This window comes from Tachypleus tridentatus, chromosome 4 (genome assembly GCF_004210375.1).
Source record: "Tachypleus tridentatus isolate NWPU-2018 chromosome 4, ASM421037v1, whole genome shotgun sequence".
Lineage (NCBI taxonomy): Eukaryota > Metazoa > Arthropoda > Merostomata > Xiphosura > Limulidae > Tachypleus > Tachypleus tridentatus.
In genome coordinates, this window is record NC_134828.1 from 41,183,730 (window position 1) to 41,209,568 (window position 25,839).

At 32.9% G+C, this 25,839-nt stretch overlaps 1 protein-coding gene across 6 annotated transcripts in view; it reads left to right on the forward strand.

Moving 5' to 3' along the window:
• Positions 1–25,309, forward strand: part of LOC143248930 (pecanex-like protein 4) — a 77,659-nt gene extending 52,350 nt beyond the window's left edge. For 5 of the 6 annotated variants that reach the window (XM_076497934.1, XM_076497937.1, XM_076497935.1 and 2 more), the window contains exons 12-13: positions 1,920–2,106; positions 15,745–25,309. In XM_076497934.1, coding sequence (XP_076354049.1) covers positions 1,920–2,106; positions 15,745–15,999 — 442 coding nt within the window. In that variant the 3' untranslated portion in view covers positions 16,000–25,309. The remainder of the gene's footprint in view (positions 1–1,919; positions 2,107–15,744) is intronic. The other variant, XM_076497939.1, reaches the window with a different exon arrangement.
• The last annotated feature ends 530 nt before the right edge of the window (positions 25,310–25,839 follow it).

The window sequence follows — 25,839 nt, forward strand, 5'->3', positions numbered from 1 at the left end:
AGACTGGGAATACTTCTCTTTGCCTAACAACTTCTTGAACCATCTCTCCATGACCAAGGCTTGGCTTCTTGCTATTTTGCAGATGGCTTGGGGTGAAGAATATTCTAATAAGCATTTCCAGCTTGAACCTAGTATTGCTCTATGGCCATCTAGCTTCTGTAGGGATCATTAGGAGGAATTTGTCTTGACGAAGCTCCACGTTGGTCACAGCTTTTTAACCCATTGCTCTCTTTTATCCACCACTGATGCACCAATGTGTGGCCTTTGTGACACTCAAGTTACAATTGCCCATATTTCACTTTCATGCCTTCATTACAGTCATAAGTGATGACACCATTTTAGACATGTTTACACTCAGAATTTATCATTGACTTTGGACAGTGTCATTGGTGATTGTGGCACTGTCCATCTTGACTGTGTGTTTAGTTTTTTAAGGGCCATTGGCCTTTCTAATCCTATTTAGGTTTCACTTTTTTCTAGGGTTTCAATGCCACAACCATCACCAAAAACAAACAAACCTTATATTTTAGCACATACCCTTTTTACCTTGTTTACTTTGACTATTGTATATTTTTTGCTGTGTTTTTTACATTTTTAGGGAATTCTTTTGCTTAAAAAAATGAAACAATTCTTATTTTTCCAATTACTGGTTTGCTTTTTTTTCAGTTGTTTGTTGCAGATATCATTGTTTTTCACCATTAAATACAATACAACCAACCATGAGTATATCAAGTCTTTTTTTTTTTTTTAACTAGTCTGATTGCAAAGTGATTTTCACGTTAAGGTGAAAATATTTTTAATCATCTTCAAATTCTCAAATTTCATTTGTGTAATGACTAAAATCTTCTAAATACATTTTAAACTTTTGTTTTCAGTAAAACTTTATCTTTTATTTTGTATTTTCTCTACCCTAACTCTATACAAGGTTGATCAAATTGATCAACCTTGTAATAACCAGAAAAAAATTGAAACTTCATTCTTTCTAGAATGACTTCAGATTGTAACATGAAACTACATTTGTTCATCCTAAGTAACTTTAAACATATAACAATATACATCTATTTATAATTAAATTTTATTGTTTTATTGCCCTTTGAATCATGTGTAACTACTATTTATGTTGTTATAAGTTGTAAATGGGAATGTGGAAGTCACATTACTCTATTGATTTGCATTATTTTCAAGCTAATCTGAGTTGCTCACATGTGACTCATGAAACATTTTTATTATATTATTAATTTTACCTAATCAAACATTAACTAACCTAAAGAAATTCCTATTTTTTACATTTTAGTCTTGTAGTGGCCATATGACTAAATAATAACTTTTCTCCTGAGTGTTTAGCATCTAGCACAATCTGATATATTACAACTGAACTTGTATTATAAAATACATAATTGCCTTGAAGATATGATACCCCACCTACCTACACTATTTTTGAGGATCTAAAAAATGTTTAAAATAAAGACCTATTTGTCTGCTGTATTAATTTTCAGAATGTAATAGAACACAGAGCATTTTTTGCTAAGCTTGAACAGTAAAACAATGTTACACTTGTACTTGAGCAGTTGGTGACAGCTTAGGATGCAGTGAGCTGGTCACTGGTAGAGAGAAGATTGTAAAGGTGATTTAAATTGTTTCAGAGAATACTCATGATTAAAACCCAGACGTGTTTGCACCGTTATTGCTCAATCTGTATGAAATAACTCATTGTTGCATTTTTAATGCCACTCAGTGTGTGTGTGTGTGTATATACATATATATGTGTGTGTGTGTGTGTGTGTGTGTGTGTGTGTGTGTGTGTATTATCAGATCCTAAAAATAAATTTCATGACTTGTGTATTAAAACTTTGCACTTAGGTATGTGTTTGATTCACAGGAGCAAGTGAATGTTGACTGATTAGCTACATGTTTTCCAGATATTCAGTCAAGCTAGCCATTGATCAAGCACTACTGGGACCAATATTTACTGAAGAAGAATTGCAGGAGTATCTTGAGGATTATGATAGTAATTGGTATATTGGAGATGATAACTCTAATGATTGGACTAAAGCCATTTTATTAGAGTGTTCTTATCTCTTTTCTCTTGGTATCAATACAGACCAGGTACTATAAGTCTTTGTTTTGTAGTATCTATAATAGTTAGTAATCATGGTATACATGAACTTCATAAATTGTTTAGCTACGATATTTTATATTCCTTGGAAGTAAAATAGCTCTGTTGAAAAACCTTTGAAAAACATTTTTTTTGTTCCAAAAATAAACTTTTCCTTTGACTCTTAAACAGTATTTTGTAAAAACTAGTTTCTTCAAATGTATTATTTGTCAGGTTAAGTTTACTATCACATGTATTTTAAAGATATTGTATTGTCAGTGTGATAATGTACTAAAGCTGGATGATTAGTGCTATTTGTTAATCAATTAAATGATAATTAATTAATTAGTAAAATATGCCCTCAGTGTGTTCAAGCCAAAGAAATGTTGATATGCTACAGTCACAACCTTTTCATCCACTGCATTTCTCTAACATTGTATTAATTTTCCTATTTTTACATTAAATTTTAAAAGTAATTATAAATTACCCCTGATTTCATATGACAGAACTCTTTTTGAGGTGTGAATATGTGATAAACTTTTTTTTTATCAAAAGAAAGAATTTTCCCACATTTTATGGACATTTCTGGCTTTGTGGATGATCACTGATGTAAGCTAAATTCCATCACACAACTGGCATTGTTAATTTTTCCTGCATTCAATAATCACACACTGGTCTTTATAAATAAAAAAATATTTTTAATGAATTAATGAAAACATGTTTTATGCTCACAGTAAGAGCAGTAATGTTTATATTTAAAACTTGTCATGATGACAGTAACAAATGATTTATTAACTAGTTAGCCAATTTACTTATGTATGTTTGAATAAATAAATGTTAAAACATTCATTAAAGATTTGAGTCATCATAGTACTTTGAAGTCTTTGAAAAGGTTACTGTGTATATAAATGAAGATAAGGGTGCAAATTTGGTGTATCTGGATTTTCAGGTACCACATAAAAGGCTTAGGTGAGGGGGATAAGTTAGCAAATTGGATAGAAGAATGGCCAGATGGAAGAAAGCAGAGGGTTGTTATGGATAGAGTTTAGTCAAACTGGATTAATGCCATAAGTAGGGTACCTCATGGGTTCAGTGTTAGGGCAGTTGCTCATTTTGATTTGCATCAATGATATAGATGAAGGTGTAGTTGATAGATTACGTAAATTTGCATATAATATTAAGATCTTTGGCATCACTAGTTGTGAAGAAGATGCTGCTGATTTACAAAAGTATTTAGATCATTTAGTGAGTTGGGCAAATAAACGGCAGATGGATTTTAATTATAGTAACTGCAAAATCATTTTTGTGGGTTATCATAATTTGAATTATAAGTATAATTTGGATGGTAATAACCTTAACAGTATCATGAAAGAAAGGGAGCAAGGTGTAATAGTTGATCAGTTTCTAAAGCTATCCAAGCAGTATGCTATTACTAGTGGTAGGGAAAAATTGAATTTTAGGTTGTATCTACAGAAATATTGAATACTATTATAATAAGGTTATAAATTCATTGTATAGGTGAATGTTTAGGCTACATTTGGAATATTGTGTTTAGTTTGGATTCATTACCTTAAGAAAGGCATTGAATTGTTGGAAAGAGTTCACAAAAGGGTTACGAGAATGGCTGGTACCTTGAATGTAGGAGTTGTCATATGAGAAAAGAGTGAAATCTCTTGTATTGTTTCTCTTGAAAAAAGAAGAGTAAGAGGGATCTTATTGAAGTTTTTAAGATAGTAAAGGGAGCTGATAGTGTTGATGCATTATCTTTTCTATATTTAACAGTAATATTAGTAGGACTAGGGAACCCAAATATAAATGTTGACAGGATGGGAGTCACCCACAGCTCAGAGTTTCATTTTTTCTAACAGGGTGGCTTGTCTTTGGTATGGGTTGCCTTTGGATGTTGTAGAGACCATAAATTTAAGTGAGTTGAAGAGAAAACTTAATACATATATGAGTAAAATGAGCTGGCTTTAATGGTTTGTTACAAATTAGTTTATTTTAGAGGATGGAACAGCCAAAATGGACCAATAGGTCCCATATTTTCCTAAAATACTATGTTATAAATCATTTACAATACTTACTAAAGAGTAAACTTCTTTAGTGACAATTTTATTTGAAGAATATAAAAAAACACTTATGTTGGACAAGCATGCAGTACAATAAAGCAATGTATATCTATTGAAAAGTAAAAAAACTGTAAACATCAACAAGATATATCCATTAAGTCTTAAGCAATCTCCAGCACAAATACTTTCACTATTTTCAGTAAAAGGAACATTTACAAAAAAAACTATAAAGAAAATCCCTCTTAAACCTATATATCTGCTCTGTTGATATGTGATATTCTAATTCTCTCTCTATCCAGTCATAATTAAACAGTATTTACAGCTGTTTGTAAAGCTGCATTTTATTGATAAATGATTAAACCACTTTATGTGGCATCATATCAAGGTTTCAACAGAAGCCTGTGCAAAATCTGTGGGAAATGTTTGAAAATCAGAAAATGGATAATATATTTTAAAGGTGTAATAGGTTCTTAGTGAAAATAATGATTCTTTGGGATTGAAAGAAATATTCTAAAAACAAAATTCAGACCTATACATTGTTTAATTTATAACAGAAAAGAAAAACGTTATATTGGTGGAGGTTTTGACACCCTTGGACTACTCCCCTTAATTCATGTTTGCTTATACAACATTAATAGAGTTATTAATTTCTGGAACAAAACTAGATTGAGGTTTGAACCACACTTTGATACTTCCCCTCATCATTAACTGTTGACACAACATCAAAGCACACAATTACGTGATTATGAATTACAAACAGAGCAAAGAGTAAAATAAAACTGTAAATTTACCCTTTATTTAATACTTAAGTAGCCAGAGAGTTAGTAGTGGTTGCTATCAGCCAGTTGTCTTTCCTCTAGTCAGCAGTTCAAAATTAGTGAAAGTGGCAGATAGTGTTAGTAGTTTCATGAGAACAAAGAACAAGTAAATTTAGTGGCAGTGGGAATCAAATCCAAGATCCTCAAATTAGGAAGCAAACACTTGCTTTCCTTTTATGTAGCTTTGTGTTTTACAACAACCATAATTGAAGTGTTTCAATTACTCATGGCAGTTAATTTATTCATAATTTTATTAATAAATTGTTGTGATATTAAAAGTGGTAATAATCAGACCCCTAATTTTGATTAATAGATTATTTTCATGGCATGAATTGATTAATTATAATTTCTCTAATAAAGATTAGTTGATTGGACACTAATCTATGTAATTAACAGTCAAAAGTAATTGATTATATTAGCTAAGCTATCTATCTTTATGATATTCTAATAGCTTTAAAGTACTAATTTTGTTTTATTTTTTGTTAATAAAAGTTATAACATTGAATTTTGATAGAGTATGGTTTATGTTAATTCTACCTAACAAACAAAAATTGTCTTGCTTTTCAGCAGCCAAAAGTAATTTCTTTTGCGTACATTCAAATTACTTAAAATTTTGTTCAATATTCAAGTATCTTAGTTCTGTCTAGTAGTCAGAGTGTGCTGTTTCTGTTCAATGTACCTTATTATGATTTTGTTTTATGGGCAGAGTGTCTTGTTTAACAGTCAAATTGTTCAGTTCTTTTCATTATTTGAAAAATGACTTTGTACTGTTCAGCAGTTCAAAGTGCTTTAAATATTTTCTTTCCAGCAGTCAGTTTCATGATTATATTCAGTAGCTAAAAGGATCTTGATCCCATGTAGTTATCAAAGTGCTTCAGTTCACTTCATCAGACATGATGTGCTGATACTTTCCAGCAAAAAAAAAAAAGTTTCTATTTTATCTGAGACCTAAAACATCTCAGTTATACTCAGCATTTGTCTAGGTTCCAACAAGGTACTGTACTTCCACTCACATTTTTTAGCTATTTTTGTCTAGTGCTACTCTCTTTTACGGAAAAAAAATTTTCTTGGATGGCAGAAGGCTTCACTCCTATGAACCCCCTTGTTTTGTATGGTTTAACTGATTCTTACATGCAAACTATTGTGTGACAAATTTCCACTAATAGAAGCACCACGAACATTTGACTCGTGTGACACCCTCTGTGCTATTCTACCTAATTATCACTTGCATTTGGCACTGTTTTTTTGGATATTAAGTTTGTGCTTTTAATTTTTTGAAACATCTTTTTTATTAATTTACTCCTATTAAGTTTACTATTTATTATCCAATTATACTAATTTGTCAGTTATTCCAAAGCAGTAGTAATTTATATTTCTACCAAGTTACAGTACTTCATACTCCCCCCCCCCCAACACAGTTGTATTTGGCTATTGACTTTGAATTACAAATGCCGTAGATCAAGGACCTCAAGTATGTAATTACACTATGCAACAAAATTTTTACTTTTTCTTGTTTCTGGGCAGAAAGTGTTATTTCCCAATTGTTTATGCGTAAAGTAAATAGAAAATACCTATTTTTCTCTTCAAACTTTGCTTTTGTGACCTGGGTAATGAATTTTTCAAATTTACCCATTTTCCAGAACATTCCAGGTAGATTCAGTGCTGAGTAGCTGATAGAGAATTTTCTCACCCCATTGCCACACTGTCCTGAGCTCCCTGTACCCACTCCTCAGAAGAAAGCAGTAAATGAGAAGAGGAGGTAGATGTTGAAGATCCAGATTACAATTTCAGAAGTGCAGCTAGTGAGAGAAACCCATACTATCCCAACCAAAAAGACCTCGATGACTTGATCAGAGATCTTGGTCTAACAAAGTCGAATGCTGAGCTTTTGACATCTAGACTCAAGGAGTGGGATTTGTTAGATGAAAGTGTGCAAGTCGCAAGTAATATTTCATGCTACTTCACTTGTCAGTATTGGCTCTGCTTCGGCCACAATGTATCTGGTCTGCGTGAGGCAATTGGAATTGCCTGTAACCCGAATGAGTGGTGCCTCTTCATTGATAACTCATCCAGAAACCTCAAAGCTGTACTGCTCCATGATGGGAATAAGTATCCATCTCTTCCACTGACTCATTCGTTGCACCTCAAAGAGGAATACAACAGCGTCAAGACCTTGCTAGAAGCCTTGAAGTATGATGAGTGTGGCTGGGAGGTTATCGGAGACTTCAAAACGGTGGCATTCCTGATGGGTCTCCAAGGTGGCTTTAGGAAGTTTCCCTGTTATCTTTGCCTTTGGGACAGCAGGGACACCTCAGTGCACTACAACAGGAAGCACTGGCCACAACGGATCGAGTTCTCTGTGGGGAGGCACAATGTCAAGTGCGAACCACTAGTGGATCTCCAGACGGTGTTGTTCCCACCACTGCACATAAAATTGGTTCCTATGAAACAATTTGTCACAACTTTTGATAAAGATTCTGCAACCTTCAAATACCTTCAAGACTTCTTTCCTAAACTGTCTGAGGCAAAGGTCAAAGCTGGTGTCTTCGTTGGACCACAAATAAAGAAGATCCTGGAGTGCATATAATTCCCCAAGAAGTTCAGTAGTAAGGGAAAAACAGCTTGGGGCAGCTTTGTCACAGTGGTTCGGGGCTTTTTGGGCAATCACAAGGCCAAAAATTACCTGGAACTTGTTGAGGCTCTGGTGAAGAACTATGGCAAAATGGGCTGTATGATGTCCCTGAAAGTCCATATCCTTGATGCTCATCTTGATAAATTCAAGGAGAACATGGGAGCATACTCAGAGGAGCAAAGTGAGCACTTCCACCAAGATGTACTGGACTTTGAATGTTGCTACCAAGTAGCGTATAACAAAAACATGATAGGAGACTATATTTGGGAGCTGGTACTTGAAAGTAATTTACATTACAGTCACAAATCTTGAAAAATTACTCACTTCTAAACATTCTTGTTCATTTTTGTATAACTTTAGTATAAAATACGTGCAAATCTTGATTCATATGTTGTTTTATTCAGATATTATGTAAATGAAAATGTGGAAATAAGTTTGTTTTTACATAGCAAATAGGTTAATTTCTAAATTTCATTAACCAGGTCACAAAAGCAAAGTTTGAAGGGAATAATGGCCATTTTCTATACTTTTGCAACATAAGCAATTAAGAAATAACACATACTATCCAGGAACAAAATTTGTGTTATATAGTATTATCAGCAAGTATTCTTCAGAGATTGATTACTATTTGAACCAACTTTCTTCTTTTCATGTTGCCCATTTTCCTCTTGAACAAACTAAGCCTGTTTGGGATGATGGAACTTTGACAGCCTTTTTTTTTTCCTTCACCTGAATTTGCTGTGTCTTCCAATGTTCATACTGTGGGATCATCAAGGCTTCACTTTGTTTGTTTGTTTGTTTGTTGTTGTTGTTTTTTTTTTTTTTTGGGGGGGTTATGATTTTACTGGTATGGTCTGTTTTATCCCACTCCCTGACTTCCTATCATCTTCCTTCATTGTTGCATAATATTTCTTACTCTCAGCAGTCTCCCTAATTATCCTGTTAGCTGATCTCTTGCCCAATTTTTTAATCTTCACCTTACCCTCACAGATATCCTATAATGTTATGTTAGGCATAGTACAAATAACTGTTCTTTAAGCTTAGTTATAATTTGGTGTTTGGGCCAGGGGTTTTCTCCTGTTCCTCTTATAGTAGACTCATCCTATTAAAACCACATTTGGGTTTGAATAAAAGTGGCCTTACTAGGTATTGGCCAGTTCATCAATTGACTAGAATATTTGAATATTGAATTGTGTTATGTCTGATATTTCTTTGTATATTATACCTCAAAACTAGTAATAATTATTTATTTCTTGAATATTTTGTTTAATTGTTTTTATTTTCCTGATTCAAAGTATTTTACAAATTTTTGTCACAGAATCTGTGTGCATGTTTATTTTATTGTAAAAAAATGTTTGATTTTGAATTGTGTGTTTTTAAATACTGTTCAAAGTGAAATTGTTAATACTGTTTTCTACATTATTCAAATTGTTCATCATGTTCATGAGTGCTGGGATTTTTAGTGCAAACCTTTTAATGTCTGCAAGACACTTTAGCATTGACTTGGTTGTGCACTCTTCTGCATCTGTAGGCTGGTCACTGTCATCATCTTTAACATTGTTGTTTGTGTTCAATAGAACAGTCACTGTTTAGATTATTGAGAAGTTCTTGTTTCCAGTTGTCACAGAACTCTTCAGTGTTGGGGACGTTGTTGTCTTGGTTGACATATTTGTTGAGGTCTGTGAGGACATTGGTAAGATAGATATATATGTAAAAACGACTCGTTTTGGTTGAGAAAATATTTTACATAGAGGAGCGAACAACGTTTCGATCTTCTTCGGTCATCATCAGGTTCACAAAGAAAGAAAGAGGTAAAATATTTTCTCAACCCAAATGAGCCATTTTTTATATATATTTCTCTACAAGTGGATTTTCTCAACATCACTGATTGGTAAGATAGTCTTTAGCAACCTCTTTGTAATGGGTTTTCAATGCACAAATGATATTTGGTCAAGAGGTTGCGGCACTGATTTTGCATTGGGAGGGAAAAACTAAATTTTGATATTGCTAAGATTCATTTGACTGTGTGATGTGGTATTGTTTAATAGCAAGTTAATGTTGCAGCACTGTGCTTTCATACACTTATTGAATCTTGTAACCCATTTCTGGAAGACACTGTTGGTCATCCGTGTCTTCTTGTTAGCGTGCCAAGCTATAGATAAGTTACTCTTTATTTTCATTTTTTTAAGCATGTAGGTTCTGTGCTCTTACTGACTGCAACAGCTCATTCAAATTCACCATCTCTATTATAATATAATACAAAACTTAATCTATCTTTTAATTGCTTTCCCCCAATGCACTGTTCGCCTTTTATACAGTGTGTTTTGTTTGGTAAACCTCAATATCTGACCCCAGTTTCGTCCATAGTGTACATGTCTCTAGGTGCATATCTTTTTATAGTAACAGGCAATTTGACATTCCATTTATCAACTGTTATTGCATTGTGAATAGCATCACTATTGGGAAATGTTATTCTGGCTTTGAATTAAAGAACCATCCAGACAATGCTTTGGAGTTAGAAGGATACAGAATAATGGCTGTTGTAAGTGCCCTTTCTTGCAAGATAGGTCTATAAACTGGAATTTTCATTGCATGAGTTTTTTTATATCAAGACCATAATGATGTTTCAAGATTGTTACCCACAAATTTAAAACAAATGCTTTTTTCAGATGCTGTCATATATTCAGTCTTATGCATCAAAATATGCTGGATTTGTGTTTTGCTAACATGAAACTCTTCAGTCAGATTGTTTTGTTTTTACTGTTGGCATTATGTGCCTGAATAACTTTGGTTTTATCTGTCAATATCTTGATCAAATGGCTTTGCCTTTGCTGTCATTTTGTAATAGAAATTTCTATATCAAGGAGATTTTTAAGAGCATTTGGCAGTAAGTTTTGTCTGTAATTGAAACAAAATAAACTGATGGTTTACTCTTTAACTGATGTGGTGTTTATACATGTTGTATCTTTCATAATTTATCAAAGAATATTTGTGGCCTTCTATTAAATTTATAACAAATAGAAAGTGTAGATATCAACTGATTGATTGCAGTATGATTCATTTCACATGGTATTACAGAAATTGACAATTTAGCTGAAGAGAAAAAAAATTTTCTCACAAAAACATAGTGGGGAGAAATGTTTAATTTCTAAATGTTCAAGTCACATGATTAGAGAGCCAGAAAAATTCTTGCATACACCCAACTTTCTCAACTATTGAAATGTTACTATTCTATCTTCTTCTTTGCATTAGTTATTTAAAGAAAAAATTTTTTGTGGAGTAGTAACCTTGTTGAAAGTATTAGAGCTAACATAGAAGGACAGTCAATGACAAAAAAGTTACATAGTGTTATACTTCTTGTTTTTTTTTTAATCTGTATAGTGATAAAAGTGGCTGATATAAGAATTAAAAGATGTTAGGCCAGATAAGGTAAAAGTAGGTGATACAAATAAAAATAATGATAATAATAATACAGTATTTTCTATGAGGTACACTTGCTGGAGCTAACAGCTTTCAAGTAGCATGATCTTTATGCTACTTGTTTGGTGTAACATTTGCTTCACATTATTGGATATTTTGTAACTATTTATGGTGGAAATTTTAAAAATCATGGTTGGAAAGGCAGTAAAACAATAAAATGTAATTATAAATATTATTAGAGTAATTCAGAAGTGACTTGTGCTTAGTGTTGTCAGATATTAAACGTCATTGCAATAAGCAATGACTATATTTGTTAATGTTTGTCATAAAAATACAACATACAGTGGGCAATTGCAATGTGGAAAGTCTGTAGTGGCCTTGGGACTGATTTCACTGGTTGTAGTATGGAATAGGGGAATGGTTGGCCTGGAGAAAGATAGGCAAATTGTTTGGACTGTAATGTTTTTCCAGCAATGGGTAGATGGTCATTCAGGGAGAGTCTACTGTATTACAGATTTCCTCATTTAATTGGATGATCAGAGGATTTCTGTCTCCACAATCAGGCTGTCTTATCCTAAACCTTTTGTTTTTTTCAGTGTTGTAAAGTTTTACCTTTTGTACCTTGCCATTATTGTTGTGTTCCTTCTGGATTTGCCACTGTGGAGTTGCACTGCCTTACTTTGTAATCTGGTTCCATGTCTCATTTATCCCTTAAGGCATATTTTCTTTTCCTTTGGGCCTATAGATATTGTTGGTTGGATTTGTATGACTTCAATGCTGCACAAACTGTATACCATTATGCTTATATTTTCCTTTATCTGAACAAATCTTTCCTTTCCAAAACTTCAAAAGTGTAGAAAGGTAATTTCTACTCTTGCTTATTTTCCATCCTTTAGTTTGCTACTTCTGTTCCTGATCTGATCCATATAAAACTTCTATGCCCCATATATGCTTTTTGTTGTTATATTGCTCACATAGCTTCCTTCCAAGATAACCTTGGCAGCTCTACTCTGTTCATGATTGCTGTCTTTTAACCTTACCAGTTAGGTTTGGCTTTTAATTTGATTGTATTACTTTTCTTTTTTTCCTGCTTTTTGTAATCTGTTACAGATATCTTATCAGCAGATTAGGCACCTTAATTTTTCACTGGAGCCTTATCTTCGTTGTTCTTTGGAGGAAATTCTTTAAGTGGGTATATGGACTACTATGCATATTTCTCTCACTATCTCCATAGAGTTGCTTTTCTTCCTTGTCATGTTATCATATTCCACTTGTTGCAATTCTTCAGACTTTGATGAGACTGTAACTGGTAACTTTTCTCTCTCTTTTGGTTATATATGTGTGTAGGAGCCTGTACTATGTTTCAACCAGGATTCCACTCTATGGTGAGTGGTGCCTGTCTAAGTGTTCTTCACTCTCTTTACATTCGTATAGCCAAAACCTTTGCTGTAAGGTCATGTTGACTTAATCTCCAAAGTTTCCATGACCACAAAATGCACACTGTTCATTGCAATCACATAAACTAGAGATGGGGTGTTTTACAAAATTGTTCGTAGGTTATTCTTCACAGTATATTTGCTTCTTAAGTATGCCTATTCTGGACTATAGTAACCTGTGGAAGGGAATTGCTGTTTATCTCTACCATTCCTCAGATCAAATAAATTAGGTTTGCTCTGCTTTTCAAAATAAGGTTTGGTAATCACCCATTGAACTAGTGTGAATTTTTCTCTATACTTTCCACCATATTTTCTCTTCCCATTTCTTCCAGTGGAGAGAGTCCTTACTACATTTCAGTTACAAGTTGCTGAAGTGGTGAACCTTGGAAGTATCCTGCTAAATGAAAGACATACAATATAAACAATAAATACTTCCTTCAGTTGAGAGAAAGGCAGTGAAATTGTAATGGTGTAGATGATAAGTCCTTCAAATGGACATTCCACCTCTGACAGCTTTGCCTGATGGAATGTTGTAGTTTTGGAACAAGTTGTTATAATGATTGAGATCCCACTTCCACACTGAGATCAGTTTTCTGTAGTTGAATTTTGGACTTAGAGCTGAATTATTCCACATCATGTCCTCCCATGTAGAGTGTAGTGCAGTTGGGATCTCTCATCCTACCTCCACATGGTTGTTGGTTTCTAGTGGTTGAATTATGGACTTAGAGTTGAACCAATCACCATATGTCTTCACGTGTACAAGTTGTCTCTGGTCCCACAATAAATTCACCTCAAGTGCATTACCACAGTGATTTGGATCACGTTGAGTGCACTCATTGGTTGGCTCATTTCTTCTTCATATGGTGCTACTCATTGTTTTAATGCTGAGGATGTCACTGCACTTGTCCTTCCACCTACTTAATGTGGGATTCTGACTATGTATGTATGTAGCTATAGTTTTCCTGTAATGAAAATGTGTTTATGACTAGTAATTATTACCACCCACATTTCCTACCCTTCTTCCCCACAGTCAGTCGGTGCTTAAATTTCTGTCTAAATTTCAAAGTGGTAGTTAGGTAGAAAAGCACAGAGGGAGCCACATAAGCCAAGTGGGTGTGTGTTACTTCTATTGGTAGAAGTTTGTTACATGATAGTTTCCATGTAAGAATCATTAAGCCATGTGATTCAAGGTGTGTGTAGGAGTGAAAAGCTTGTGGCATGCAAAAAAATTTTTTGCTAAAAGAGTGCTGCACTGAATGAGAATAACTAATGTGAGCAGAAGTAAGTGCTTGATGAAAATGCATTTTCAGCATAGGAAATTTATAATATCTGTTCAGTGGGGAAATTGCATTGTGATTCTGTTTAGGTAATGAAGTGTCTTAAGTTTCATTTTGCAGTCAAAATGACACAGCTTAGTCTTCAAGCTGAAATATGTTATTTTTATCAGCAACAAAATTTTTAAAACTTTCAAAAAGCTAAAGTGTTTTGAATTTATCTAAAACTTAGTCTTTTTATTGTGCTTAATAGTAAAAAAAAAATTAGTACAGTCATTAATGATAGGCATTTTTAGAATAGCTAACATCCAGGCCTTCATAAGGAAAATTAACAAATAAATCATTTTGAAGTAGTTTAGGAAACAAAGAATCCATGAGGCAAACCAATGGATAGAATTTCTTTTTGTCAAATACAGTGCTGAATCATCTTTCACACTGACATAAAGGCTTGCAGTTCTAGTGTGAAGTACTTTCTAAGTTTAGTCTTCTTCTGAATCTCATCTCTAGTAATTATGCAGTGAATAATGTGAGATCCATGGTCAAAAGTATGGAAATTTTACATATGATTATTAAGTTAAATAGTGATGATATAGGGCTTCAAGTAGTTTAAGTGAAGAAGATCGTTTATTTGTTCATGAAATGCCAAAGATAGAAGTTTAGATAAAATAAGACATAATGAAAGTTGTAATTACACAGATGAAGACCTGAAATGTATTTCTATTTGACCAAGAAATTACTGATTACATAGATAGTTGTACGCTGCTGAATGATTTTCTTTAGTGAATTCACGTTAACTTTGACTGAAATAATTAAAGGCCATACATGGAACACCTTTTTTCTGCAAATGCTAGAAAAAGAAATAATAAGAACAGAACAAATGATGATCAAAGGCAACAAAATCTAACACAGACTGCGAAATAAGATACTGACATTTCGAGAAAGTGTGGCTATTTCATGTTCTGCCTTTGAGAAACAAATAAAATGCACAAATAGATATGAAAATGCTGAACTTTTGTGAGTTAAAGATTATGCTAAGATCTTATGTAACTGTTGTGATTGAAGATTTTTTTACTTTATCAGTATGTTTTTTAATACTTTCCTTTTTAATTTTTAAATCAAATTTTAAAAGTGTTGTTAATATTGAATATTATTTTGTATTAATATAATCATCAGTTTCAAAACTAAAAGGATTTAGAAACAATGAAACAATAAAAGTGTAATTTTTCATGTATGAGTGCATGGGGTCCACATGAATCCCATTTGCAGTATAAAGGATTAACAAAGGGTTGGTAGTATAGATCTGAGGTTAATCATATTATGCCTTGAAAGCTAATGTAAAATTAAAAATGTCATAGCATCTTTTCTGTTATAAAAGGAACAAGTCAGTGATGTAAAGGTTTGGTAACACTGAAGAGTTAATATTTTAAAGACATTTTATTGTTAATTTTGAATGTGCTTTAACTGCTTTTAGCTGAAATAATGCTTTTTTGAATAAGTAACATCAAAATGCATACCATTTTAATTTTGCTTACAGTATGGCAGTAATGGGTCATTGTAATATTATTTATGTATTCATCAGTAACTTAAGTATTTACTGCTTTTTATTCAATGTAACAGTCTGTGTTTATGAAATATCTAATTAGATAAACTTGATCTGATGTGCTAATTTAAAAATATAAAACAATTTTTAGGATAAATGTAATTTTGTAGCTTACTTTGTAGTAATCATAAACTGACGCTGATGAATCGGTACATATATAAATTAAGAATATTTTGTATGATTGTCATGTGGGAACAGAAATAAGATAAATCAATGTGTGGTACATATTATATCTGTGATAATCAAACTAAGTAAAGAAACTTGTTATAATTAACATTTTTATTCAGCAGGTATTTAGGTGATATACTATTCTTCTTAGTTATATAGGTCTCCTCAAGTTTAGTTAGTTTTACTCTCTTTAAGAATGTTTATCCAACTTTTTTATTGTTTTCTTCAACAGAATACATATACAAGTCATTTACTGACCTTACAAAGCTTGCCCATCCATCTTGGTCAGTTAAATTTAGCTGCAGTTGAGGGTGTGTGGAGCACTCTAATATTAGAGATGTTATACTTCACTAATGATGATGAGGAACGATACAGCATCCAAGCTCACCCTACTATCCTACGCAATATTACCATTCAAGCAGCTGACCCTCCACTTGGATATCCTATATTCTCTTCACCACCTTTAACTATTCCTCTTCTATACTGAGTCTCACATTGAGTGTGTGTTTTTATAAATATTTCTCAAAGTTAGATGATTAAGTTTATATATTTTTTAATCATTTTATGATGAATTTTACTTAGCATTGTCAGAAATGCTTGGATAATGTTATCACAATCCACTTACTCTTGGTGGCCTTGTAATTTATGAAACTTAAATATAAAAGTTTTGAATAATCTATTTTGCACTTTTTGTAGAATGTGAAAAACTTCAAAATGATAGTTGTTATTCTTGAACACGGCTCAAACTTCAATACTCTGTTTTATTATTCTTTTTGTTATTTAAAAATGTGTAACTCCTAATACTTATGCAAGATATTTGAAGGGATGATAATAACCACTTGGAGAACATGATTACTTATAAATTTGATTTGAACACGTTTTCCTATTAGGTAAATTGTGTTAACCTTGTGTTAATGGAACAAAATGTGCACAAAGAATAATTATTACTTAATTTCTGTAGTGCATACTGAGGTATAGAAGATATATTAATTAGAAATAATTGACCTTGATACACCAAAATGTTGTTTTTACTCTCAGTTTTGGTTTGTGTTTTGATGAGTGCTCTTAAAGAAGCTGCAAACCCAAATGTTGAATGTCTAATTAAATAAAAACAACATTTTGGTGTTATAAAGTTGTTTATTTCTAGTGTTAAAGGATCATCATTACTTAAGGTGTGTATAAACCTGCATGATATTAAAATTATTAAATACCTCATCATTAGGTTATATTTCTTAAATGTCAGAAATTTTTCTAATACCACTGCACAAAAACTGGGTATGTAGAAAGTAAATTATGTTACTTATAGAATAATTATAATTTTTCAGTGATATCTTCATGTGAATTGTTTTTTATTAGTCCAATGTTTGTATCAAGTATTCTATTCATGCAAACCTGAGATGTGACTTTTTATTATTTTAGGTCCAGAAATGTTATTGTAATTGCACAGTATGATTGGTTAACACATTATTGTCTATTTTAAATATTGTATATTTGATGCTGTCGCTAGGGCTAAGTCAACAGTGGATTTCTTGTGATCATGGTTTACTCACACGTCCTTTTCAACTATGTTACAGTTATACTTATTTGAACCAAAATTGACTCACTATGATTTAAATGGAATAGATTTTTGTTTATTATTATAATACCGAGTTTTAAACTATATTTTCTCTGCAAACATCATATTTTTTTTCCTATTTTGCCTCTTTATTTATTCTTACATTTGATGTGGGCTTTTTCCTTTTTTCTGTTCAGTGCATGTCTTTTATATTCCTTTCTTAAGAACCTCACCAAACACTTATATTACCTTTTATATCAGATTACTGCATCCCATAATCTTAGGGGTTGTTGTAGCTTAAAAATTTAGTTGCACTTAGAAAGGTGGCAGCTCTTTTTAATCATTCTCTTGTGACTTAAAGCACTTATAAATCCTTATTCCATTAGGGATGGGCCAAAATCCATCTGCTTTCTTACCATTGAACTCCAACTGATGTTTTTAGACCAAGTTTATAACAGGAATTAATGGGCTTAATTAAAAAATTAAATTCAACTATTTGATTATTCTCACATAAGGTTTGAACAGTTGGAATAATCAAGAATAATAATTAGATATATTAATTTCAGTTAGCTGATTATTTTCATGACTTGTACCACTAATATATTAAACTGAACAAACTTGTATTAATTGATAATAATAAAATCAGAATGGTAGTATTTTTACTACTTAAATAAGTTGAAACACTAATTTCACGTAGTTGATTATTTTTGTGACATTGATAAATTAAATAAAAATTTTCATTCACCTGTTATTTTGTATGTTACAACATAATGACTGTAGTTAATGTAATCAAGTTAATTGCTTAACTCTAGATGTCATGCTTAAAGAAAAGTATTAATTTTCATATTTCTGTACAATTAAATAACTGTTATTTGAGTGTGGCATTTGTGAATACTTCAAAACTAAATTAATTATGATTATTACAATATTTAAAATCCAAAAACGTGATTTGTGTTTTTCACTTTTTGACAGTGGTAATTTTTAAACAGCTAGACCATACATGTATAATTACATATAACATGTGATTGGTAAATTACTTATTTAATGACTTCCCAGCAGTTGAGACAGTACATGGAAATCAGCTTTGGCTTCTCTGAAAACTACAATTTCCCCAGTGCAACTAGCCTATTGTCTAGTTTTGAACTGGAACATCTGAAAGCTAAAATATTTTTCTTTTTAATTGTTTGCTTTTTTTAAATAACTTTGTGTACTCATTTCTAATATCTCTAAATGTTTTTGTATCACTTTATGTTGTTTATTTTTTTTATTGTTGACACACAAGCTTTTTTGGTTTAGTTTTCTTGTAAGGGCAAGCAGGGCTTGTTGCAACTGTTTTCACTTATGAATTTTTTATACTATTAGTACATATTTTTGAAACATTCATTTATATATAAATATTTGTGAAGAAATTGAAATGTAAGGTAAATGTTTCAACAAGCCCCATTCTTGGGGCTTGTTGAAACAGCTAGATTGCTATAGGCCTGCAAATAAGACAATTACATTAAGTTATAATAAGTGATGTCTGGATCATAGTTAAGTACTTTTAGCACACTTCATATCATCTTTATATGTGTCTTTGTTTGTGTAGTCAAAGTAAAACCCGGCTTAAGTAATTACTTTCATGTTTCTTTTTTAAATATTTGTCTCTACTTATTCTAGGGCTAACAACAACAAAATTGAGTGCAAAATTGGACTTCTTCAGATTCAAATGACTGTCTTGTGAAAGTGTCTTTGTGTGTTTCTGCCCTCTGGTGTTGAACCTTAATTAAGCGATTTTTTAAGGTATTCTGTTTCAATCCATTTGTGTTTCAACAAACCTTGCTGTCCCTTATGTTTTACCCATCAGAAGTTATTTTTATTTGTACTGACATTTTTTAAGCATATGATTTATATGATTTCTTAAATAATTCAGAGAAGGCTTAAAACTGTTTTAGACAAATTTCTCATTCAGAGATGTTACTGTGGGAAAATATTTTTAAAACATTTATGTAATAAATGATAGGAATAAGATTTTTTATAGCTCTCAGTTTATGCAACTTTTAAAAAATGCAGTAGCTTAATATTTACAGGTTTTGTAGTAAAGTAATAAAAAATCTACGTGCTTAATTCTTTTACTGCCATGTTTATAGATATTTCTTGCAGTGCCAGGTTTATTTTGAGATACATGAAAGACATTTCTTTTCTGAAATTGTATGCTGGAAAACTTTCAGAAGATTGAAGAAGTGGTAAAAAGTTTAAAACTAACATGAGTAATATCCCCACCTTTTCATTATTTTAAAGTAAGGTTTTGTAGTGTACCCATGGTAGTGAAAGAGTTAAAAGAAGCTTACATAAATATTGTATGCTAACTTTTTTGGTTTCAAGTTATGGATACTTTTGTGTGAAATTTATATGATCTGGCATGGCCTGGTTGTTAAAGGTGCTTGACTTGGAGCTGAAGGTTGAATTCCTGTTACAGAACATGCTCATGCTTTAAACTGTGGGGGCATTAGAATGTGATGATCAATCCCATTACTTGTTGGTAAAGGAGTAGTCCAAACATTGGCAGTGTTGAATTGCTGCCTTCCCTGTAGTGACTAGTCTGTCACTGCTAAATTAGGTATGAGTAGCACAGATAGTCCTAATGTGGTTTTGTGTGAAATGCAAAACAAAAAACTATAAATTATATGTATAGTGAAATTCATGTATAGGTAGCACTTTTGGCCCCTGAACATTCCAGTGATTAAAACTAAATAGTTGTTATTCTTTATAATTCTGAAACATGCCTGATTTTTTTTTTTTAATTTTGTATAAAAGATTCATAAATACATTATATCTGTGAAATATTTATTACATAAATATAATAACAAAGAAGTCTGTGATAACTAATTTTCCAGAATACTTTGGAACGTACGTGTAATTATGTTATTAAAAGTATGTTTAAGTTTTTGTTTAATTTTGTATATAAAAAATGAAATATTAGTAACTATTTTGTTAAGCTATCATATTGATTTCATAAAATAGTTAAGCATATGGAACAGGTTTATTTGTTTATTGGTGGTAAAATGAAGCAGCATCATATGGTTTAAAAATGTTTAGGTTATCAATGTCATAGTTGTTTTACATGTAGGAGTTATAAAAATTAAACTGTCAAGACTTTATATAAGGTACTCACCCCACTCACAAGATTAGCTTTTCCCAATTTGTGCTTCCTTCTGCATGTGTGAAATGACTACAAGCTCTCCATCCCTCTATTGGAATCAAGAATTCCAGTATCACTCTCATGCATATCTCTTTCAACAGGAGAGTGCTACTGTCACATGATGCATGTGACTCCCACTACTGAAACATCACTTCTTATTTGGCATTGCTTGTGTTCAGACACCCTTTTTTTTTTGTTCAGTATTTTTTGCAGTGGTTTAACTGAATTTAACTTAAATTTTTAAAATTTATTTTAAAAACTTTCCATTTTTATTTTGAAAGCATTTGATTTATTTGTTTTGCCACAACATATATCACTTATTTATTTGGTTTCAAGCATGAATTCCAAAGTTAATGTTACCATTTTGTGTACATATAATTAATCTGATGCCATAATTCAGGCTACAGGTGATGGCAACCCATTGGAGGATTTATTAGCCTTTATTTGCTTATCTTTCTTTTGATCCTTTCGATCCTGGCTACACTGAGAAACGTTTTGATCATTTGTTCCTCCCTTCCACAGATTTTACTGTGTCTTCCCAAACCATATCTGAGAATTTGATTAGGCTCTCATTATCTTTCTTGGATTTTATTTCTCAGATATGTGGTTATGTGATATTTTGTCTGTTGCTTCTATTTTTTATGAACCCTTATTTGGTTTCTTCTCATCCCCTGATATTTGGGTTCACACTGAGCATTTTGGGTTGGTGACAGTATCAGTATGCCTCATTCCCATGGTCTTTAGATTAGTCTGCTGTCTTTTTTTTTCATAGGGTGCACTGTCCATATTTGGACTAACAGTTGTTGGGTTCGGTTTTGCCTGTTTGGGGTGCATTTCCCTAATCTCCCTTTAATCTCACTTTCAATGACAATCCACCCTTTCAGTATTTGTTCCAGTTGAAGCTGTGTATGTTGCCGATTCCTGTCTCCTGCCCATTCCTATCCCTTACCTGTTCCTTTTTCCTACAGTGCCATTATTTGTTATTTTTCATAATGATACATGGCACATCAATAACTGTTTTAGTGACTAGCTAGTGGGTTCAAGTCCAGTGGGAGTTAAGCTAGTGGCCCTCTTTAATCTGTGAAGCCCTTTCATCTCTAATGCCTGAGTTCACAGAAAACTGTTAGGATTCATTATACCTTTTCTAGCCCATCCTCCTTTATATAGTGCATCTGTTTTCTTCTCCTTGTGATCCCTTGTCATGCCAGTGTCTATTTGAGGTGGTACAAACCTCTACACACTTGAACCTGCCCTAAGTGATTTAGGGTTTTTTACTTCTGTGTGTTCTTGGATCCTCAAAAGACCAGGGACTGGAGACTAGTCGTTTATTAAATTGTCAAAATCAATATTTTTACAACCCATACTTCACTATGGCATCCTGCTTTGGTGGGCTTTTTCTCTGGGCTTTGGACAGCCAAAATGGATGTCTCTAATGCTTATATGCATATTTCCACATTGGAAAGTTCTTGTTCTTATCTTTAATTTGTCCATAATGGAGTGGTCTACCAATTTCATGCCCAACCCTTTGGACTGGTTTTGGTACCCTATATTTTCTGTTTGGTGTGCAATTGTTCTATGCTTTACTGTTGCACTCTCAATTTTACATGTATGGCTGGCTTCTTCTAACTCATTCCAAACAGGAGTTGGTCTGTCTTACTCATCGCCTACTTATCATAGTTGCTTGGATGAGCTGGTTGATCAAATTGGCAAATTTCTTCCTTCATCCTACCCAGTACCTTGTTCATTTGGGTGTTTTGTTGAACATCCATCTCCACTTCAGCTCTGTTCTATTGAAGTGGCCATTTGGAACACACTGTCTGCTCCTTCACTTTCAGCTTGTAAGCTTCTGTTGTTTTTGGGAATGGGGTCTTTGATGATTCCTTTCATACTTTGTGGTCGAGCTCATATACGTACCCTAAACAACAAATGAAACTATGCTCGGGATCTCTTAGATTACCCCATCACCCTTATTTCTTACATTGTGGATGATCTCCAATTGTAGTTGGATAAGGCTCATACATTGGTAGGTTCCCTGCTTTCTTCTCTGCAGCCAGATTTACATCTATTTATCATGTATCCCTTCAGGGCTAGGGTGCATGGGTAGATAGATCACCAGGAACTTTTAGGTAGTTAGTCTGTAGGAGAATCTGCTCTTCATATCAATGCTCTCAAACTACTTGCTGTTTGTCCAACTATGAATCATTTTCTTCCCCTTATCTAGATATTTTTTATCATGATCCACTATGACAATTCAATAATGTTGGCTGATATCAATCACTGAGGTGACAGTTTTTCAAAATACCTGCGTTTTCTCGAGTTGGATCTTCTCTCTTTCTCTCATAAGCATCACATTCGTGTGATAGGATGTCATTTACTTGGTGGTTTCAACTTATGGATCATCTTTCCTAACCCAGTTAGATTTATCTGATGAAGTGGTTCGTTCACCCCCTTGTTTTTATGGTGGCCTTGTGATTGGTGGTTTATTCCTCATATCAGTGCATTTGCCACTGCCCTCAATTATAAGTTATCTTTGCTTTGGTCCTCAGTTCCCCATTCTTGAGCTATGGCTGTAGATGCCATCAGCCAGTATTGGTTAACAAGTTCCTTTGTTTGTCTTAATATCCAAGTACTTCATTGGGTAGTATTTCTCACTCGTACCACTCCATACAAAGTCCTTCTGTTTGTCCATACTGACCCACACATTCGTAGTTTCCTTGATCATTACAGTTGCAGTTTGATCTGTTATTTTCAAATTGGAACCACAATGTTGTACTCCATTCCTTTACTTTGTATCCATTTGAACCCATTGCTTCGTGTTCTTTGTTTTACCTATTCATTAAGGCATATTTTCTTCTCCTCTTGCATTGCTGGCAGCATTAGTCAGATCTGTTCACTATTGATGTCTCTTACTTACTGTACTGCCAAACCTATCTTCTCCTTTATTTGAATCATTCCTTCCTTCTCAAAATCATAGTGGCTCGTGAGGATACATCCTCATTTTCGCCCATTTTCATTCTTTATTTCTCCTCTACCCTAATCTGGATCCAGATAGGCTTCTATACCCAGTGTGTCATTCATTATTGCATTGCTTGCTTCAGGAGTTATTGCTTCTACTTTTTCCTCTAGGAGCTTTTCTCCATTTACCCTTAACATTTGGATTTGGCATTTAATCCAGTAGGCTTATTGCTCTTTCTCCCATTACTAATGTGCTTGAAATCCATCATTTCACCTTTTTTTCTTGCTTTTCGTCTTGATCGTTCTTTGGAGAATATTCTGCATGTGGACTGCCCCTCAGATATTCATATATCGTTATCTACATCATAGTTTCTGCTTGCTTGGGGTTCTACCTACCATCTGTAGCTATACTTCAAACTTTCATGCAGATATGGCACTAAGTCTTTATTAATGCTTTCTTTTCTTTCAAGGGCACTAACTTCAAAGTAAGTCTCTTTGATTCTGCTCCGTGGCGAGTGGTGCCTGATGAGGTATTATTTATATATGCATTCAAATGTGCACTGTATACCTTGTTGATTCACATGCATACTAACCCATGAGATTGGGTGGTTTACAAGATCGCTGAAGGGTCAGTAACCTCGTGATATTTCCTTCTTAAACAAGCTCGTCCTGGACTGTATAACCCATTGCATGGATAAAGCAGAAAGGGATAGTTACCCATCCCTGACATTCCTTGATTGAATAAATCAGCATTGTCTGCTTTTCAAAATGAGGTTTTGTATTCACCCATTACACTGTCTTGGATGTAGCCGTTTCTCCAGACTCTCCAATAATCTTTCATCCTCTTTTTTTTACCAGTGGAGTTTGGGAGCCCTCACCACATAAGTTTCAAGCCACTGGGATGATTGACCATGGAGGCATCCTGATGAATGGGTTACCCATAGATGACTATAACCATCCAGTTCAGAGTAGGAAGGCGGTGATCTGCTAGTGTAGAATACATATTCTGTGGAATGAATGACATATAATAGTGAGGTGTGTCAATGCATTTCATCCCTTTGATTGGATGCCCTCATCCTACCCTCGCTGATAATGTCAATATCCTGCAGGCTAGTTTTGAATATTGATTGAACAATCAACAAGTTCTCACCCAGGTTTTTGTGTTGTCAGTTTTCCTTCGATTCTTCCTTCTGTGTAGTAGACCACATAAGTGGAATGTTTCCACTTCCGGGTTTTACACATTCAAAGTTATGGTTCGGTAATGTGTCACGTGATAGTAGAGTTCCCACATTGGCAGAGAAATGACACATGACAATTTGTATAAGAGATGCTTTGTAAACGTTTATTCCAGTTGGGGTCTGTGGAAGGCTTATGGCAAATTCGCATACGAAGAGCAACATAAAATGGGAAAACTAATCTGGTGAGAAAAGAAAATATCTGTATGAAATACATTTTCAGTGTAGGAAAATTATAACGTCTGTTTAATTGCACTTTCTTGTATTTTGAAAGTTAAATAATGAAGAGATAGAAGATATGCTTGTTTATAAATTATATTACTATATATTGTGCTTAATGTTTTCCAATTTTTATCAAAGAATATATAAGAATAAGTTAAAGAGTACAGAATGAACATTAATAAAAATGCTTTCAACAAATATTCATTTGGGGTTATAGTGAAAACTTGATTTAAGTGTTACTCAAGCTGTAAATAATTATTCCATTTTAAACTTTGTAAATAAGAATTTGTATTAAAAATATAGGCTTTAAAATTTTTTCTTCAAATTTGGTTCTGTTTTGCCTTTTTTTCTTTTTTAAAGACAAAAATCAAATATTAAACTAAGTAGAAAAATTCAAATGTACAAGTTAATACTGCCAAAAAATAACATAAAATTTACCCATTTTTGTCTTCTCGTATTCTATGCTCAGTTCTTTTCGTTTTTTTCATTTTTCTCATGAAACTAAAATATCTTCATACCTGATTGTTTTAATTATGTAATCGAAATTCTTTGACTTTTTTGTGAAAGTATGTAATATATAACTATGATTATAAATTGTAAATGTGTAATTGTTTTGTACAAGGAAAATAAAAACTTTTACTGCACTAAATAATTATGTAGGTGTTGGTTGAGCTTAGTAGAATTTTATGATAGAACAAAATGTAGTTTCATATACTATTTTGTGAAAGCTGTTTTATTTGTAAGGATGTTATGTATTTAGTTTAATATTCATTAATCATTATGAACTAAGAATATTTTTGTCCTGATATAGCAACGAAACGAGGATATTTAATAATTTTTGAAATTTCAAAAGTTTAAATACGTATAATGTAGAAGATACTACAATTTCTGGTTTACGTATATGCGGTAGAGAATTTTCTTTGACGGTTTTGTATTTTACAAAAGTCTACTACTTTCTTTGAAATATAAACCTCTAAAATGGTAACTTCAACTTTTACTGTGAGTGCGCTATGAAAGTCACAGTTTATCCCATTATGTTCATTTAAAAAGCTGGACGTAGCCATTGTGATGAAAAGTAATACAGGCTATGTGCTTCCCTTTTGATAAGTAGTCCAAAAATGAGTGCTATTCCTGAACTTTACAGCTCTCAACCTGACTATGTAGCCCATGTGTGTATTG